Source organism: Phalacrocorax aristotelis, chromosome 16 (assembly GCF_949628215.1).
Source record: "Phalacrocorax aristotelis chromosome 16, bGulAri2.1, whole genome shotgun sequence".
In the NCBI taxonomy this organism is placed as follows: Eukaryota; Metazoa; Chordata; class Aves; order Suliformes; family Phalacrocoracidae; genus Phalacrocorax; species Phalacrocorax aristotelis.
In genome coordinates this window covers 771373-789806 of record NC_134291.1, presented here as the reverse complement: position 1 = coordinate 789806, position 18434 = coordinate 771373, and the positions used below count along the sequence as shown (strand labels likewise).

General features: G+C 47.2%; 1 protein-coding gene across 1 annotated transcript in view; it reads left to right on the top strand.

Moving 5' to 3' along the window:
- The window catches only part of LOC142065477 (myosin-4-like), a 33222-nt gene extending 19606 nt beyond the window's left edge, over positions 1-13616 (top strand). Inside the window, exons 22-38 of the mRNA XM_075111672.1 lie at positions 396-572; positions 1193-1338; positions 1425-1515; positions 2288-2677; positions 2770-2896; positions 3307-3425; positions 4119-4315; positions 4818-5001; positions 5910-6075; positions 6851-6975; positions 8942-9250; positions 9335-9538; positions 9623-9748; positions 10879-11049; positions 12637-12741; positions 12820-12915; positions 13362-13616. Of these exons, the coding sequence (XP_074967773.1) occupies positions 396-572; positions 1193-1338; positions 1425-1515; positions 2288-2677; positions 2770-2896; positions 3307-3425; positions 4119-4315; positions 4818-5001; positions 5910-6075; positions 6851-6975; positions 8942-9250; positions 9335-9538; positions 9623-9748; positions 10879-11049; positions 12637-12741; positions 12820-12915; positions 13362-13616 (2988 nt within the window). The remainder of the gene's footprint in view (positions 1-395; positions 573-1192; positions 1339-1424; positions 1516-2287; positions 2678-2769; positions 2897-3306; positions 3426-4118; positions 4316-4817; positions 5002-5909; positions 6076-6850; positions 6976-8941; positions 9251-9334; positions 9539-9622; positions 9749-10878; positions 11050-12636; positions 12742-12819; positions 12916-13361) is intronic.
- Positions 13617-18434: the final 4818 nt, after the last annotated feature.

Sequence of the window (18434 nt, the reverse complement as noted above, 5' to 3'; positions counted from 1 at the left end):
ATACGATGAGAGTTCTTCCTGACTTCTAAGGTTCAGACTGTCAATGTAGCAAGGAGAGTCTATATCAGGTGGTCATTAACTCATTTTCTCCCAGAAAAAGCACAGGTCTCTTCACATACATCTCAACAATCAATGTGAAGAGACAGAATTGAAAGATATATGTTAGAACTCAAAAGCCCACGTCTGTGGTTACAGCGTTCAGTCCTCCTGTGGAGACAATACTAGCAGAGATGTCCTTACAACCACAGGTTCCCTTCACTGCCATCACTGAGAAAAATACTGGAGAGCATTTTGGCTACATCCATGCAAGATTTTGCAAGGGTGCACTCACTGTGTTCTCAGCCTGCCATTTCTCAAGGCACGCCCTCATAGTACGGATGCTGGCTGTCTAACAGGTTAAGAATCTTACTGAAGAGATGGCAGCTCTGGATGAAAATACTTCTAAACTTACTAAGGAGAAAAAGGCCCTCCAGGAAGCCCACCAGCAGACACTGGATGACTTGCAAGCTGAGGAAGACAAAGTCAGCACACTCACCAAAACCAAGACCAAACTGGAGCAGCAAGTAGATGATGTAAGAAAAAGGTTTTGGGTTGTGTAGGTGGATGCTCTGATGGGTTAGAAGAGACTAGTAATCTGTAGTTGGGAGTATAAGCAACACCTAAAGCAGCCAAGCCAGCTCTAATAATTGCAGCTAATAAATCATTGCAGGTTGACAGGCTGTGGAATCTGGCACATCTTTCATCTTTCTCTGTCTATTTAAACTATGTTCATCACTGGGTGTTTCAGCATTGTAGACTTTTGTGCCCCATTTTAACCAATTAACTGTGGCAGTTTGAAGTTTGCTGCAGTTATTTGTGGCCTCTTACTGTGCACTGTGGATATACTGCATGAAGTTATGAACACTGGGAGTTTGTCAATGTTTAGCAGTCTGTATGCTAGGAACTGCAGCCACTGGAAAATTTTCATTCAACTGTGCACAGCCAAGATGTGGACAGCTTAATGTCTGACACCGAATCAAAACGGCAGCTCTGATCGTGCAGTGAGTGTAGCAAAGGTGGAGATGAGACGTATATGCAGGATCTGATCGTTTTCTCTGTTCATCAATTTCCAACTCTAGTCAGATTTTTAAATCAAGAGTAGTTACTTTCAAAGTATAATGTCTGTGTTTAAAGTATGTTTTATGTGTTTCAGCTTGAAGGATCTCTGGAACAAGAGAAGAAAGTGCGAATGGACCTTGAGAGAGCAAAGAGAAAACTGGAAGGAGATCTGAAAATGTCTCAGGATTCCATCATGGATCTGGAGAATTATAAGCAACAGATGGATGACAGGCTAAAAAAGTATTGCACTGACTTTTTATGCTCTGAATTCTAAAATTCAGATTTTATCTTAACCATATTGTATTTGCATTCTTGTTCTTTAACAGAAAGGATTTTGAAATTAGCCAGTTGCAAAGTAAAATTGAAGATGAGCAGGCTCTAAGTTCTCAGTTGCAAAAGAAAATTAAGGAACTTCAGGTAAAGTCTAACAGTTATTGATATTTTTAGTAGCCGAGCACAAGTTCCTTAGAATTAATTGATATTTATTCTTACACTGCTCTAAAGAAATATTTTCCCACACATGAATAAAACAGTTAACATTGGCTCTGTTACAGCCCTGTGCTGTTCCCATCTCAGGGAACGGAAGCTCTGGCCTCTAATCATACATAACTAAGGAATTTCTTAAGTGAAGTTTATGGCAGGCTTTGAAAATGGATCAGGTACTGCGTTATAACAGTAGTGAAGCCACTGAGAATTACTTTTCTAAGAAAACAATAGAATGTGACATAATCTGTCGTGATCAGGACAGAGCTCACCTTCTAAATGCAGCTCTCTGCAGTGCCGTTATCCCACGGTTGCTCATCTCAGGGTTCCTTCCATCTTGTTTGCTGATGGAGAGAGGACACTACTTTGTTTTGGCCTGACCTTTGGGAAATTTCTAAGAAACTCACATTCCTTTACATTTTCCAGTACTACATCCCCTATTTCTTCAGAAAAGTGCAATATTAGTCCTTCCTAACATAATAAATCCATTCGGAGCTATAACAAAAAATTAAACGTCAGATTTTACATTCACTGTTTTTCCAAAACTGAATATTGCATCTCCTAGGACACAATTCAGTGAAACTTCTAGTGGTCCTCCACTCTCTATGCTGATACGAATGGAAGGGAACCTTTGCTCTTTATTCCTTAAGGATAATTCCAAATCTGTCTATTCAGAAGTCCTCATTTAACCAGTTAACTTTCACAGGCTCGAACTGAGGAATTGGAGGAAGAAATTGAGGCTGAACGTGCAAACCGTGCAAAGACTGAAAAGCAGCGAGTTGACCTCTCGAGGGAGCTAGAGGAGATCAGCGAGCGCTTGGAGGAAGCAGGAGGGGCTACGGCAGCTCAGATTGAGATGAACAAGAAGCGTGAGGCAGAATTTCAGAAGATGCGCCGCGACCTCGAAGAGGCCACGCTGCAGCATGAAGCGACGGCTGCCGCCCTGCGGAAGAAGCATGCGGACAGCACCGCTGAGCTTGGGGAGCAGATCGACAACCTGCAACGGGTGAAGCAGAAGCTGGAGAAGGAGAAGAGTGAGCTGAAGATGGAGATTGACGACTTGGCCAGCAACATGGAGTCCATCTCCAAGGCCAAGGTTACTGCACAGGAGGAGACATTTCTAATCATTACCATTGCTCTTCTGAACAAGTGGGTGAGCTGAAGGATATTCTTTCTATCTCTTAACAGAGCAATCTGGAAAAGATGTGCCGAGCTCTCGAAGACCAGTTCAATGAAGTCAGAACCAAAGATGATGAACATACGCGACTAATTAATGATCTGAACACACAGAAAAGACACCTACAGACTGAGAATGGTGTGTCCCTAGATGAACTGTAATAGTCCTATGCCAAGTACTTAAATATGCTGTTGAATGCCTGGGTATTTTGTAATATATCCATCACTGGGTGATCTGAACAAAACTCAGACTGTAGAATTTCCTCCTGGTGGCAGTCAGAGAAACTCCACCCAAGGAAAGATAAAACCAAACCAAAAGAAGCACTGTCAATCAAAATGAATGTCTGAGTTTGTGGTCAGTTCATCCCCTTTCCTTTGATGCCAGTACAACATTTCTCTTTGATAGCTTTTTCCTACTGGTGGGAAGGAAGTTGTTACTCTCCCTTCATTTGACCCCGTTATACCTTGCAACTACTTTCCATATGGCTAGTTCTTCTCATTTTTTATGTCTCATATCTCTGTCTAAAAAAATAAATGTTTTCTTGTTAGGTGAACTTCTTCGGCAATTGGAGGAGAAGGAGTGCTTGATTTCTCAGTGCAGTCGAGGCAAACATGCTTTCACTCAGCAGACTGAAGAGCTGAAGAGGCAACTAGAGGAAGAAAATAAGGTGACTTTTTTAATTTAGACCAACAAACTGTAAAATAAATCAATGAGCTAAACCAATAAAGATTTCTCCTCAGATGAAGGTGGTGGCATCAGAACAGTGACACTTTAGAAGTATTCTTTGGAGTATAACATAGAGATATTAGAAATGAAGTAAGGAATACAGTTTAAGTCCTTCTCATCAAGCTTTCTGAAGTTCAAAAACATGAGAGAATTGAATGAAAATAGCTCTGTGTTCATACCTTATTGCTACAGGAATTCCCTGAGGCAAAGAAAACAGCAGCAGCCAAAAAAAGGAAAGGGAGCAGGAGTGCAGGTGTACCCAGGGTTAGATACGACAAAACAGTTTAAAGTTCCTTCCACGTTCAGATAAACATCAAACTCTACCTGAAAATCTTACAGGGAAAGTTCCTGAGAGGTAATTCCCACCTTGCCTCTTGCTGGATTTCTTGTGTCTTTGCCTTAAGCACTTGGTGCAGACATGTTTGAGGGACAGTATCCCAGACGAGATGGGATCTTTTTTAATAGCATCAAGTCTGAAACACAGAGTCCCTAACGTTATTCCCTTTGCTCCTTCTGTTAGTCTAGCAGCTGTTGCACACGGGCAGTGAGGTGTGGAGTTTTATAAAAATACAGCGAGAAATTCCAGTCACAAATTGTTAATGTTTTGACATTTTGTATAATTTTAACTACCCAGGCCAAGAACGCCCTGGCCCACGCCTTGCAGTCTGCTCGCCACGACTGTGACTTGCTCCGGGAACAGTATGAGGAGGAGCAGGAAGCCAAGGGGGAGCTGCAGCGCGCCCTGTCCAAGGCCAACAGCGAAGTGGCCCAGTGGAGAACCAAATACGAGACAGACGCTATTCAGCGCACGGAGGAGCTGGAGGAGGCCAAGTACGTGGAGGGATGGTCTGGAGCAAGTAGGTTATTTAAGTATAAATGTGAGAAGGCACTGGAGGAAAACAGAATACACTTGTAGTGGGAATATGCAGAGGTCTGAAAAGGGGAGCGAGTAGTGGTTTAAAGGAGGAGAAGGAGTAGAGGCTTGGGAGTGTCTACAGAAAGGAGAATTCCGGTGCATTAACTAAGGACTTAATCATAATAGTTGAAAAATCACACTTACCATTCTGATTTTGCCACTGCCAACATTCAAAGTGTGTTTCTGGTTCCCCTCCACATTGGCATAGTCTACCCCTTGGGTAAGTATTCTCCCAGCCTATGCACTGCTCCAGTGTGCTGTGTCATCCCAGGCTTCTATCGATGCTCTCTGTTCACACCATCACAGCTTTCTGTGTCACTCTCTCTGCCCATCTCTCCCATGCCAAACTCCCCTCCTGACATTTTCTTAGAATGTCAGAATTTTCCTTCTCTCAGCGCTGATTGTCTCATCCTGCAGAAAGAAGCTTGCTCAGCGCCTGCAGGAGTCCGAGGAGCAGATTGAGGCTGTCAACTCAAAGTGTGCTTCACTGGAGAAGACAAAGCAGAGGCTGCAGGGGGAAGTGGATGACCTCATGATTGATGTGGAGAGGTCAAATTCAGCCTGTGCAGCTTTTGATAAAAAGCAGAAGAATTTTGACAAGGTACATTCAAAGAGCCTGCCAGACCTGAACGTTGTTTGATGTTTGATAGGCCAGGCCAAATTATGAAATTATAAAAGTTCTGCACTCACAGTGAGATAAATTACATTTTATCCAAAGCAAAGCTATGGTAAAGGGCACATAACAGGACATATAGTAATAATATGTCACAGTGCGAGTAACCCCAGATGACCGCAGCAAACAATAAAGTAGCTTTCTGATAGTTTTAAAAAGCGTGAAGTCTTCATGAGGGAGACTTGGGGGATCCATACCTCCTTTGATCAAGCAGACTAACCAAGTATTCACATGCACCCTAACAAGCCCTGACTTTCACCTGGTGCTAGTCTGCCAGCCTTGTGTTTGGGCTAGGCAGAGCCTTAGACTCCTTTACACAGTTCCAGCCCTCACTGCCTTTAGTGACATTTAAAAGAATCAACACTGTTTGACCAGGTGATACTGCACAGCCCTGTGCCTTGGCCCAGCCTTGTGTGAGTGGATTAGGTGAACGTGATGAAAAAGATGCCCTGAAGGGCTGTGTTATCAAACTCAGGAGACAACCCATAAAACACAATCTTTCTTTGTGGGCTGAGTGCAAGACCACTGGCTCCTGCAATAGTAAAAAGGCTCATACAGCCTCATTCGGACTAACCACATTGTGTCCAGGCTTGTGTCAAACCAAACTCCTGCCTGAGAGCTTGGGCTGTGCACCAGTGCTGGCTGAAGAGGATAATTTAAGTAGCTTCCACCAAAACAGCCAGAGTACGTATCACAGTGAATTGATTGTCACAGGCAGAGAACAGTCCAAAGCAGAAGACTGTGAGACAGGCCATGCCTCTTGGGTTCTCGTCCTGCAAACATGCAGAGACAGGAGTGTTGCAGAATGCGTCATTCTTATGCTCCTGTCACGCCAGGTCCTGGCTGAATGGAAGCAGAAGTACCAGGAGAGTCAGGCTGAGCTGGAAGCTGTCCAGAAGGAGTCTCGCTCTCTTAGCACTGAGATCTTCCGGATGAAGAATGCCTATGAAGAAATGGTTGACCAGGCTGAGACTATCAGACGGGAGAACAAGAACCTCCAGCGTAAGTTCAGATCTCTATCAGCTGGGATCAACCATGAGTCCTAAGATGCTTTCACGTTTCTGGGCTACCAGAGCTCTGCCCCTGCCCAAGATCTTGGTCTTTATGATTTTCACACAAAGCTCAGGTTAGGTGACTTTCCTGTTAATCTGATCACAAAGTCACACACGTAAGCACATGCCTACATCTCATTACAGCATCCTACTTTCTCATGGTATTCCCTCTCCTTCACACCATCATAATCCCATTCATGGATACGGACTAAATTAACTGAATGGACAGAAATTATGATGAAACCAGACTCTCTATTTTTTCAGACCACTTCAGTCACTGACATTAGAGAAAATCTGGAGGCCTGTTGTCTATCTCCTGATTATTAGAGAACAGTGCAGCTGTGGCACAACAAATTTTCATTTAATATGCAAATGAACTGTATAAAGGAAACACAACTCAGTTCCCTTTAGTGAGCTGAATGATTCCTGGGGAGTATCTGAGGATGAGGAGACCAGTCAGACAGGACTGTCTCTGGAGATGTAATTCCACTGTCCAGAGGAAGTTGATATTAGCCTCTGAGCTCACTCCAGTTGGTCCCTCTCATTTTCAAATTGCACACTGAACTGGAAATACCAGATAATTAGAAATAAAGATTGCACATGAGACAAGGCCTATTATTCCCCCTTGCTGCTGCATCATGTTACATCATTATCTCTTCCATCACTCCCATTGCCACACAGCATTATCTAAGATGAGGTAAGTGTGTGTGTTTTCTGTGTTGCAGAGGAAATTTCTGATCTGACTGAACAGATTGCTGAATCTGGAAAAACTAACCATGGACTGGAGAAAGCAAAGAAGCAAACTGAGCAAGAAAAGTGTGAGCTTCAAGCAGCATTAGAAGAAGCAGAGGCAAGTGTCCTCAGTAAAGGGGCTTGTTCTTAGAGAGACCACGAATGGACAAAATTTGGATATTATATATTCCTGTTTATCCTAATACTGTCACAACGCACAAGGTGCAGTACAAAAGCACAAGCAGAGCAAATACCATAGGAACTGCTCCTCTCCTGTACCAATGTGGCATTCTTCGCTGTGTTAACATGCACAAAAACACTCAGTCCCAGACTAAAATTGAGCTCATTTTGCACCACCTCTTTGAATTTTCTCCTGTGAAAGGCTGAGGAAAGGTCATTTGTATTTCAAAACTCTGACAGTTTTTGTTTTCTAGTCAAATTACTCAGGCATGTTTTCAGAGCAGGTCTAATCCATACTTAAAAGTCTTCTCAATGTCACCTCCTGTTCAAAGAAAGCTGAACGTTGAAGAGAATTAAGATATATTTCTTCAGTTCCTCCAGCTTCAATGAATGGGAGCCAGTGAGACATCGAAAGAGGAGTCAGTTCACAGAACATGGGCTCTGATGAGCACAGAGAGGTTGCTAGGGATCAGCTGAGCCTTGGAGGTGCCACTGGTACACTGACATGCTTTGCTGACACAAGCTGCATATCAGATCCCACAATTCCATGATTTCTCAGTCTTCCTTACTGTCTTTGGCTACCCCTCAGCTCTTTGTAACTTTAAATCTTACCTTTTTTTCCCAATCTATGCTAGATTGCAGTTCCTTCAGTTCCCTCTTGTCTGGGTTCTGCCTTCTGTTATCTGCCCTGAGTGTCTCTTGGAAAAGCCTTTATTACTTCTCTCTGACCATATCCAATTCTCTACAAAATGTCTCTGAGAGCATTTCATGGAGCTACCCATGGTATACCTAGGGCATAGCTCAAAGAAACACAACTTAGGTTGGAAAGGATCTCTGGAGGTCTTCAGTCCAACCTCCTGCTCAAAGCAGGGCTAATTTCAAAGTTACATTAGGTTGCTCAAAGCCTGGTCTAAGAAGGCTTTAGAATTTCCAGGGATGGAAATTTCACAGTATTGCTGGACAGCCTTTTCCAATGCGGCATCATTCTCATGGGAAAACATTTTTATCCTTATATGCAGTCAGGATTTGCCTTGTATCAGCTTTTGATTGCTGCCTTTTCTCTTTTTGCTGACTACCACCAGGAAGAGCCTCACCTGATTTTCTCTTGTAACTCCCCTTAGGTAGAAAAAAAAGTAAAAACAACTGACATCGCTAATCCTTAGATCTCACTAGATGGGCAGGCAGTAGGAGCAAGAGTTATAATAGCCAGGCAAATCCATCTGCTCTAATTTATGCATCTAAATGTCATCAATCTAATCCTGAATTAGTCACCATAGGCTCATTCTAGAGTCAAAAAGGAGAAACAGGCATCTCTGGAGGGTCTGTTCTTAAAAGGGATGCCAACGTTACATCAACTGTTTCATTCTCTGGATGTGCTTATTTCTGTCCACTGAATGTAAAGATCCAGCCTCAGGCTTTTAACTCCCAGACATCTGAAGCAAGATGATATGAGCATCAGAGAGAAAAGGCTGTATGGAAGGGGAACATGCCCACACAGTCACCAGGGTGGGGCTAAGTGCAGAACCCCTAAGCAGAATTCAGCATGGAGTTGCAAGAGAAGGCAAGCTTCTTCTGAGCATGAGGCTTGGCTGTCCTATTTTATGTTTTCACATGTTTTGTTATCTCTGCAGTGTCAACATAGCCCTCAGGGCCCAGGCCTTGTGGCATTAGAGGAATTTTCCTAAGGAGTCTTATTCCTAAATCACTGATTATTATCCAGCTGAGGTATAACGACTCTTGTGTATGGGAATCGCAGTCAGCTTTTTCAGTGCTAGGCCTTTTCTAAAGGTCCACAGTAAGGCAAATATATCTGTGTTACTGCCTGCAGAGCGCCAGAATTCTGCATGGGCATTTCCCAGTAACGGACACTAGAGAGACAAATGATATTATTTCAACCCTGACAGGGCTCTTTAGAACATGAAGAGGGAAAAATCTTACGTGTTCAGCTGGAGCTGAACCAGGTGAAGTCAGATGCTGATAGAAGGAGTGCGGAGAAAGATGAGGAAATTCAACAGCTGAAGAGGAATCACCAGAGGGTATTAGAGTCTATGCAGACCACACTGGATGCTGAGATCAGAAGCAGAAATGATGCTTTGAGGATGAAAAAGAAGGTGGAGGGAGATCTGAATGACATGGAAATACAGCTGAACCATGCCAACTGTCAGGTAGCAGAGACACAGAAGCACCTCAAATCCGTGCAAGGGCAACTCAAGGTAGGAACCACAAGGGCTACTGTCCTACAGGTCTTTTCCACTCGTTCTACTTGCCTGAGCCTCATAGTGCTTTCACTGTTAAAGGATTCCCAGGTCCATTTGGATGATGCTTTGAGAGAGAATGATGACCTGAAGGAGCAGCTTGCTATGGTAGAGCGTAGGAACAATCTGATAACAACAGAAATGGAGGAGATGCGAGCTGCTATGGAGCAGACAGAGCGAGCCCGGAAGGTTTCTGAGCAGGAGCTGACGGATGCCAGTGAGCGAGTGCAGCTCCTCCACTCACAGGTATTTGGCATCTCCTTTAAAATAGGCATGTGGGAGTGGCATGAAATGGGGTGGGAATGACCTGTCTTTGGACTGTCCCAACAGAACACAAGCCTCCTCAACACCAAGAAGAGACTGGAAGTGGACATTACCCATTTACAGAATGAAGTTGAAGACAGCATTCAGGAAGCCAGAAATGCAGAGGAGAAAGCAAAGAAAGCAATCACAGATGTGAGTCCTCTTGCTTGCCTCTTTTTCATTTTATAATACTGTAGCCACTTTTACACTTTAGAAAAGCAGCAATCACGTGGAGGAGAACCAGTTCTTTAACACAGGAACAGAAAATATTGGTGACACACAGTCCCTCCCACACAAGCCTCACACAGCCTCTGCCCTGCTGCTTGCCTTGGAAGACCTCCTCTACTCATGTTCTGCCAGCAGTCAGTACTGAAGAGGTATCCTGCCTCCCCTTCCCCATACCCACACTCACTTTTGCTTCCAGGATAAATGTAATAGATAGGATAGAACAGATGGTGGCAAAATTGTAACAGGAAAAGGGTAGCCTGAACCAAGTACTGTTTAGGCACAGCACAGAAAAGCAGAAATTAAGACTAAAATCATACGTGCTTCTATACAAATGCTAGACATGTAAGAAATAAAAAGAGAGACTAGATGTGTTTCATTTAAACAAGGCTGCAGTTCCACAGAAGAAACAAATCTTAGGACAATCTAGGAAGGGTGTATGAAAATTAAACAGAAAATGATTACACTATTGCATCAAGTCACGGTGCACCTGGGCCTGAAGTGCTGCGTCTAGTTCTGGTTCCTGCCAGCGGCAGAACCGCAGGCTCCTCTCTGCCCTCTCTGCCCCATCACGCTGGTGACAGCCATCCATGCCGGGTGCTGAAGATGTCAGCAGGCACAAGCTTTTCATTGTAGTTTGAGATACCTGGGGCTATTTTACTGGCAAAAGCTGCTTAGGAGTCTGACTCTTTGGCAAGTTCAGGCACCAAATGGCCAGATATTAAAAATCATTTGGGAGCCCATAGATGCAGAGTGCTAGCTGGTGATACTTCAGGATGCCCCTAATTTCCACTGACTCTTGAAAAATTTGCACACCTTAATTATTTTTTTCTTGTCATTGACCCTGCCTGTTCTCCAAGGTAAAGTAGTTTTAGAAATACAGATACTGAGGAAGAGGGATCCTCTTTACACGACAGACCCTTAGCGTAGCCATGGGCACTGGCTGAGGATGTGGGGAGCCGTACACAAATGCGAAGCTGGGCATCGCTCCCAGGGAGGGCACAGAACTGCCAGGGACAGGGAGGCATATTCGTAACAGAGCTGTGCACTACAACCAGGCAGCCATGATGGCCGAAGAGCTGAAGAAGGAGCAGGACACCAGCGCCCACCTGGAGAGGATGAAGAGGAATCTGGAACAGACGGTGAAGGACCTGCAGCACCGCCTGGATGAAGCCGAGCAACTGGCACTGAAGGGTGGAAAGAAGCAACTCCAGAAACTACAGGCGAGGGTATGGTGAAGATTAGGGTAGGCCAAGGTCAAGCTCCTGAGTGGGCCCTTGGTTGCTGGAACCTCTTGGGAAGGTTACAACAGGGACAACCCCAGGTATCTCCGGTGGGTTTGACAGGAGTTACACTGAGTAATCAAGCGTTGCACAGTGGGTGAGGAACTTGAGAATGAGCTCATAAAAACCAAGTGGCCAAAAACGGCGGCAGACGAACATCAGGGCAGACATATACAGTAACTTATCTAGGGAAAAATAGTTTAAAACATACTTACTTGGGGTTGAACTTGGAACTGGCAATTACAGCTCAGCCAGGAGACCTCAGTATCATCCATGACAGGCCTCAGAAACTCTTTGTTCAATGTGTAGTAGAAGCAAAAACCCAAAAGAGAAAAAATTTGGGGCTTCATTAGGAAAGGTGCTGAGGACAAGACAGAGAGCATCACTTGCCGTTTTATTAAATGTACCACGTGCAGTTCTGGTCTCTCCGACTCAAGAAGGACCTGACAGAGAAGCAGCCAGGGAATGGCAGCTGAGTGGGTGGAGCCTTATAACGAGAGACAAACAAGGCTAGGACTCTTCTGTTTGGAGAGGAATGGCTGAGGGGCGTGAGGTCAGAGTTTACAGAATCATGACAGCAGTGACCGAGATGTATTCTGAATGGTTATTCATCAAAATGCACAATATGGGAAGTGAGGACACACGATGCAGGGATATCTTCACCTGGAGACCAGTTTAAAAGAAATAAAAGGAAATACTTTATGGAGTGGTCAGTGAAATTCTGAACCTTCTGCCATGGGAGGCTGTGGAGGCAGATGGCAGGAGGTTCAAAAAGGGATTAGAAATCAGCAGGTTTATAGACATACTTAAGGGAACAGGCACAGATATGCCATCTTGCACCTCTAATCTAATGACTGTGGAAGCTGGACAAGTGTGAGGGGAGTAGATAGTGCCCAGGCTTCCATGCTGTCCCTAAACAGTGCATGCTGCTGCCACCCCCCGCAGCAGAGCACTGGACTAGACGGACCATTCACCTGACTCACTCGCTGCGCTCTTCAGCTGTTCCTGTTCCAAAATACAGCACAGCTGATGGGGAAGTAAGTGCTTTTAGCTTTGAAAGGGGATATCCTGGCTGAAATAAAAACGTTGGTGTCCAGGTTTGACTTATATACACTGCAGAAGAGGCACGGAGCTATGACAGGTTGTTAGGGGCTAGTCATGAGGATAAGCTGGACTTGGAGGTCACAAATGAAACAGGTTTTCCCCATTTACCTGGTGAACATTAACAGAACCCTCCCTTCCCTGCTTTGATTTCCTCTTATCTGACAGATTTAAGCCTAATTTTTATTATAAATGCCCCAGGTATGCACAGCTAAGTTCATTCTATAAATAACTATGGATTCACACGCCGTGTCACTACTAGTACAGCATGCTGAGCGTGGAGCTAGTCTGGCCCCAAGAGGCAGCTGCAGGAAGCTGCCCTGCACTTTCTCTGCAGCTTTAGTCTGCAGAACTCTGGTTCCCAGCATCCTACAACATGACCAGCAGCCACTCTTGGCAGCTTGCTGTCTTCACCATGATACTGTGTTTCAGATTAATGAGTTAGAAAATGAGCTTGATGCTGAGAAGAAACAAGGGATAGAGTCACTTAAAGGCGCTCACAAGTATGAACGAAGGCTGAAGGAGCTCACTTACCAGGTATTTCAAACCCTCTGCCCTCATACATGAAACACCTCAGTCCGTCTTTGAGGTTGACTTGATTTTCACTTCCCACAGTCTGAAGAGGATAAGAAAAATATTCTCCGGCTCCAGGACCTGGTGGACAAGCTGCAGTTAAAAGTGAAAGCATACAAGAAACAGGCAGAGGAAGCTGTGAGTGCAGGATTTGTTAAATCTCTGTGGGCCCTGGGTGGGGATTTCCACAGTTCCCAAGTTCATTAAACTAATTGAATACTCAGTTTGACAGGGCAGCTATGGCCACAGCCTTTGAATATTCCTTACCTTGTAAAGACCTGTGGCTCACAACAGAGCACGCACAGCTGTAATTATCCTGGAGTTGTTGCACTTTTGGAGCCACAGAAGCCAATTTTCCCAGCTGGAACTGAGTAGGATTAACTGTTCTGCCCCCAGCTAAGTGCCCATGTTGTTGACAGCACTAGCTAGAAACGCACGGAGTGCTGGCAATGTGGGGTTGTGACTGTGAGGGTTAACTAGCAGGTGATGTTACTGAGGTGCAGCAGCCACGGGGCGTTGGGTTAACGGTACCGGGGCAATGTCAGTCCACGACTGCGCCACTGATGGCACTACATGACTTTCAGGAAGAACAGGCAAACACTAATCTTTCACGATGCCGCAAGACCCAGCATGAGCTGGAAGAGGCTGAAGAACGAGCGGACATTGCCGAAAGTCAGGTTAACAAACTGCGAGCCAAAAGCCGTGATACTGGAGGCCAGGTGAGTCGGGGAGCTGCAGGGCGGGACCGCTCCTATGCAGCAGGTGCACAAAGATCTCTGCCCGAACAGCTGGCAGCCGCAGCTGCATTCCTCCCGGTCTTGCACCCAGCATCCTCATAAAGGCAGGCCAGAAATTGGCACTTATTCAAAACCAGTGGCTTTTGAAAGTTGTTTTGGTGCCTCCGACGAGACAGGCCAGACATGAGCGACATTAAGAATCTGGGTCTTTCAGCAGAATTGGGAGATGTTTGTTCTTTACCAGTAATATGGCAGAATATATGCAATAGCCACAGACCTGAAGCAACCCCACAAATAATTCAATTGCTCCAATAATCCCTACATTGCCTTCCTTTTTATATTTAGAAATCAGAGGAATGAGGTCCCTGAACAAAGCTGCAGCAGGCCTCCTCACAGTATACACTTCTGTGCATCCAACAGAGATATTGCTGGCTTCAAGTAATTCAGCGTGCATGTCACTGATCTTTGGCCTGGTCATATTCAGCCAACCCTAAGTAGAAGCTACAAGAAATAAAAACAAGCCTGGGCGATTCTCTGGTGACTGTGAGGACTATCAATTCCTTGTGAGATTGACAGCGCGCGTTGGTGAAGGGACGCAGAGCGTACAGCGGCAGTTCCCAAGGCCCAGGTAATGCCCTTATGCAGGGAAAAGGGCACCCAGGGCATGGGACACCCTCCTTGCTGGCTCTCCGTGCCTCCAGCTTCCATGCTTGAGAGGAGGTAACAGTTAAAGCCGAAATACGCAGAAGATCCCTCCGTCAGGCTGTAACAATGCCTGTGGCTTGAACGCCTTCATTCTTCTGCCTTTGCCGCCTGTGGCGCAACTTCGTGGGGACGGGGAAAGCGGGGGGGGGGGGCTCCACGCAGTGTGGGTGGGTGGGGGTGGATCGGCTCCACGCAGAGTGTGCGGGGGGTTGGGGGAGGGGGGGGATCTACCCCACGCAGTGTGTACGGGGAAGGGGGGGGGCTCCGCTCCATGTGCGGAGGGGGTGACCCTGCTAGGCCCCGCAGGCGGCGGCGCAGCCTTGCCCGTCCCCTCGGAGCCCCCCGTCCGCAGCGAGCAGGCGGCGGGTCCGCGCCGCAGCGGGAGCCGCGAATGCGCCGGCCGCAGCGGGGACGAGCGGGCGGGTGCCGCCCCGCCCCACCCGGACCCCGAGGGGCTGCCGCGGCCGCACCGAGCGCGGGGTCGGGTCTCGGTGTGCGGGGCCGGGTCTCGGTGATCGGGGCTGCCCGGCCCGGCCCAGCCGCTCCCTCCCGGAGCGGGGCCAGGGCCGAGCCCCCGCCCGCCCCGCGCCGCGCCGCGCCGCGCCGGGGCGGCCCCGCCCTGCCGAGCGCTCTGCCGGCCCAGCACCTCCGCTTCCGAGGCGCCGGGCGTTGCGCTCCTACCCCGCGGCCGCCCCAGCCCCCGCCGCCGCCCCAGCCCCCGCGGCCGGAGCCCCTCGAGCCCGTAGCCCCTTACGCGGGGGGAGGCCCTGCGCTGTCTCGCCGGCCTCTGCTGAGCTGCTCGTCATTGTCTACGTGAAAAAAGAGTCTATTTCTGAAAGATAGAAATGTTCTGGAGCACATCAACAGCCTCAGTTTTTTAATTTGTAAACGTCTATATATAAAACGTCTGTAGAGCCGGACCTTGCCTGGTGGCCGAGTTCAGCTGGGCAGTCGTGCCCAGGTGACGGCCAGTGCCCCTGGCCGTTTTCCTCCGTCTGGTTTTTGCCTCCAGACACAGGTGCCATCACCACGCATCACCGCACCATCATGCGTCACCACACCATCACACATCACCACACCATCACCGCACCATCACACCATCACGCGTCACCACGCATCACCGCACCATCACACCATCACGTGTCACCACACCATCATGCATCACCACACCATCACGTGTCACCACACATCACCGCACCATCACACCATCACGCGTCACCACACCATCACGCGTCACCACGCGTCACCGCACCATCACATCATCACGCGTCACCACATCATCACGCATCACCGCACATCACCGCACCATCACACCATCATGCATCACCACACCATCACGCATCACCACACATCACCGCACCATCACACCATCACGCGTCACCACACCATCACGTGTCACCACACATCACCGCACCATCACACCATCACGCATCGCCACACCATCACGTGTCACCACGCATCACCGCACCATCACACCATCACGCGTCACCACACCATCACGTGTCACCACGCATCACCGCACCATCACACCATCACGCGTCACCACACCATCACGTGTCACCACGCATCACCGCACCATCACACCATCACGCGTCACCACACCATCACGTGTCACCACGCATCACCGCACCATCACACCATCACGCGTCACCACATCATCACGCGTCACCACACATCACCGCACCATCACACCATCACGCATCACCACACCATCACGCGTCACCACGCATCACCGCACCATCACACATCACTACACCATCATGCATCACCACACCATCACACATCACCACACCATCATGCATCACACCATCACGCATCGCCATGCGTCATCACACCATCACACATCACTACAAGCAAGCCGGTCACACTGTCAAGGCTCCTGCCTCCTCCCATTTACGTGCAGTGCGCAGTGGCCTGCTCCTCCTCACCTCCACGGCATTCCTTCTTCTCCTGTGTATTCACCTGCGCCAGATGTTCTCAGACACTGTGCTCCGTCTGGGTTTCCATCACCCTTCCCCTGTGTTTTATACCCTGCCACCACTGCTGCGGCATCCCACGTCCCTCCCGCCCCGTCACCCTCCCCTTCATGTTCAGGGTGTTTCATGACAGGCCCAGCTTTCCAATGTTTTGCCTGCTAACGCCCCATCAGCCGTGGTCTGCCCTCACTGCCTGTCAAGCTGACAAAAATCATCTTCTTGTTGCTTTTCCCCTGCTCCATGGCTACCTGCCGCCCTTGGCTCTAGCTTGCACATCCTTCAGCATGGCATTTTCTGTTGCCAGAGGTGGATGTGGACAGACAGCCCGGTCACAAACACAGCAGCCTGTGACCTGACCTGTCGTCGGGTCCAGCCCCTGAAGCTGGCTGGGGCTGCCCACCTCTCACACGCCGTGAGAGGGTTGTCCTTGCACAGCTGCGTGCATTAGGACCGCGTCTGCCCCAGCCACCGTGCACTGCTGCGATAAGCACAACGCTAGCAGGCAAATCAGTAGATTAGCAGGGTTTATCCTTTTGTTGAGTACAAACCTGTTCTCAGTACTCTTATCTGGACATAAAGGAAGTAAAATTGAAAGAATGAGAAACAGCTCCTGCATGGGAGTTTTGTTCTGCAGGAGTGGTTTTTAAGGCTATTTTTTCTTTAATATGATGATGGTTGCAAACATATTTATAAAGCTGAAATAAAAGCCTTTGTCTGAAAATTTCTTTGCACTCTCAGAAGCTTCTAGATATGCTTTGTAGTTGTTATGAGATCCACAGAGCCCTCTGAGTCCTCTGATTGTCCCAGCATACCGGGAAGGGAGTGGTAATGGCATGAGCAGATGTGTGAGCATTACCCCTCAACCAGCACTGGCTTTTTCTTGGCATGATGCTCAGCAGTAGGAAGATTCATGTGATCGCCTGTCTCTCTGCAGGAGTATTTCAGTAAAACAGTCGGCTAGGTGTTTTGGCCATACATTACCATAACTACCTTCCTTGTGTGACCACAGAACATGCCTCCTTGCTCACCCAAGACAGCTCTGGGAGAGAGGCAGAAGAGGTGAAGGTCTTTCTGCTACTTGCACCTCTGCGAAGGGGCAGAGTGCACTGTCCAGGCTGATGGTTTGAACAATGCTCAGGCCAAAGGCTTGACTTGCTCTTAGGCTGATGAAAAAAAATAAAATGAGGCCATGCATTCACCTTAGCTATAAATGTGGAAATGAGAGCGAACATCCGTGTCATCTGCTCCTCAAAAATTGCTCACAGCTCAGCCAAGTATCTCCACTCAGAGAGAGACTGAGAAGACAGGAGAGAGGCACTGAGCCTCCAGAGGCTGGCAGGGACTCGAAGGCAGGTCTGTACTGCCCGGTTCCAGTGGGCAACTCTAGACTATTCCCAGCTCAGAGACGTTTGTATTTCTGTATCTCTCTGCTTAGGTCTTGCCACTAAATTTATTAGACACGCAGGCACGTATTAGCATTCTGAAGAGAAGCAGACAGTTTCTGTAAAATAGGAGAGGGACTGAGGGGACAAACCCCTCCCCTCCAAAAATAAGACCAGAAAGATGGAAGGAAATTGAAATAGGATAACTGCTAGGTTTTCAAAACAAGCTTTATTTATTTAAGAACAAGAAATGTACTAATTTTCATTTAGTTGAATCAGAGGTATCATGAAATATACTTAGGGAAAAAAAAAGACAGACTCTTTATTTTAGATCAGTAACAAATAAGCTTATTAAGAGCTGGAGCTGTGTCATACCTCGATGTATCCTAAGAATAACTCTTACTAGTTTGCCTATCTGTGAAGTCAGAAGGAGGATTAAAATGCTGATTTAAAAACACACCATGCACACACAAAGCTCATCCCTTCTAGGCATGGTGCCTGCTGCTCCTTTGAGGTCCTGGGGGAACGGTTGGAAGTGGGATTCATTCCAGTGCCCTACAAGATTCCCTTTCAAGCCTGCAGGGGCTTTTGCTAGGAAAAACTGTGCTGAGAGTTACAGCCCCTTTGCTTATGTCTGTGACTGACATCAGGCCTCGCAGAGCTCTAAAAACTTTTTGCAGAAAACCGAGGTTTCTCAGGTATGAAACTGGGCGCCCGTGTGCCACCATTGCTCCTTGCTTGTATTAGCAAGCACAAGAGGACTCAAGGTCTGACCCTTTCTAATCATGTGATAAATTTGGTCTAATTCACCTCATACATTTGTTCTAATTCTATGGCATAATAAATCCTCTTTATAT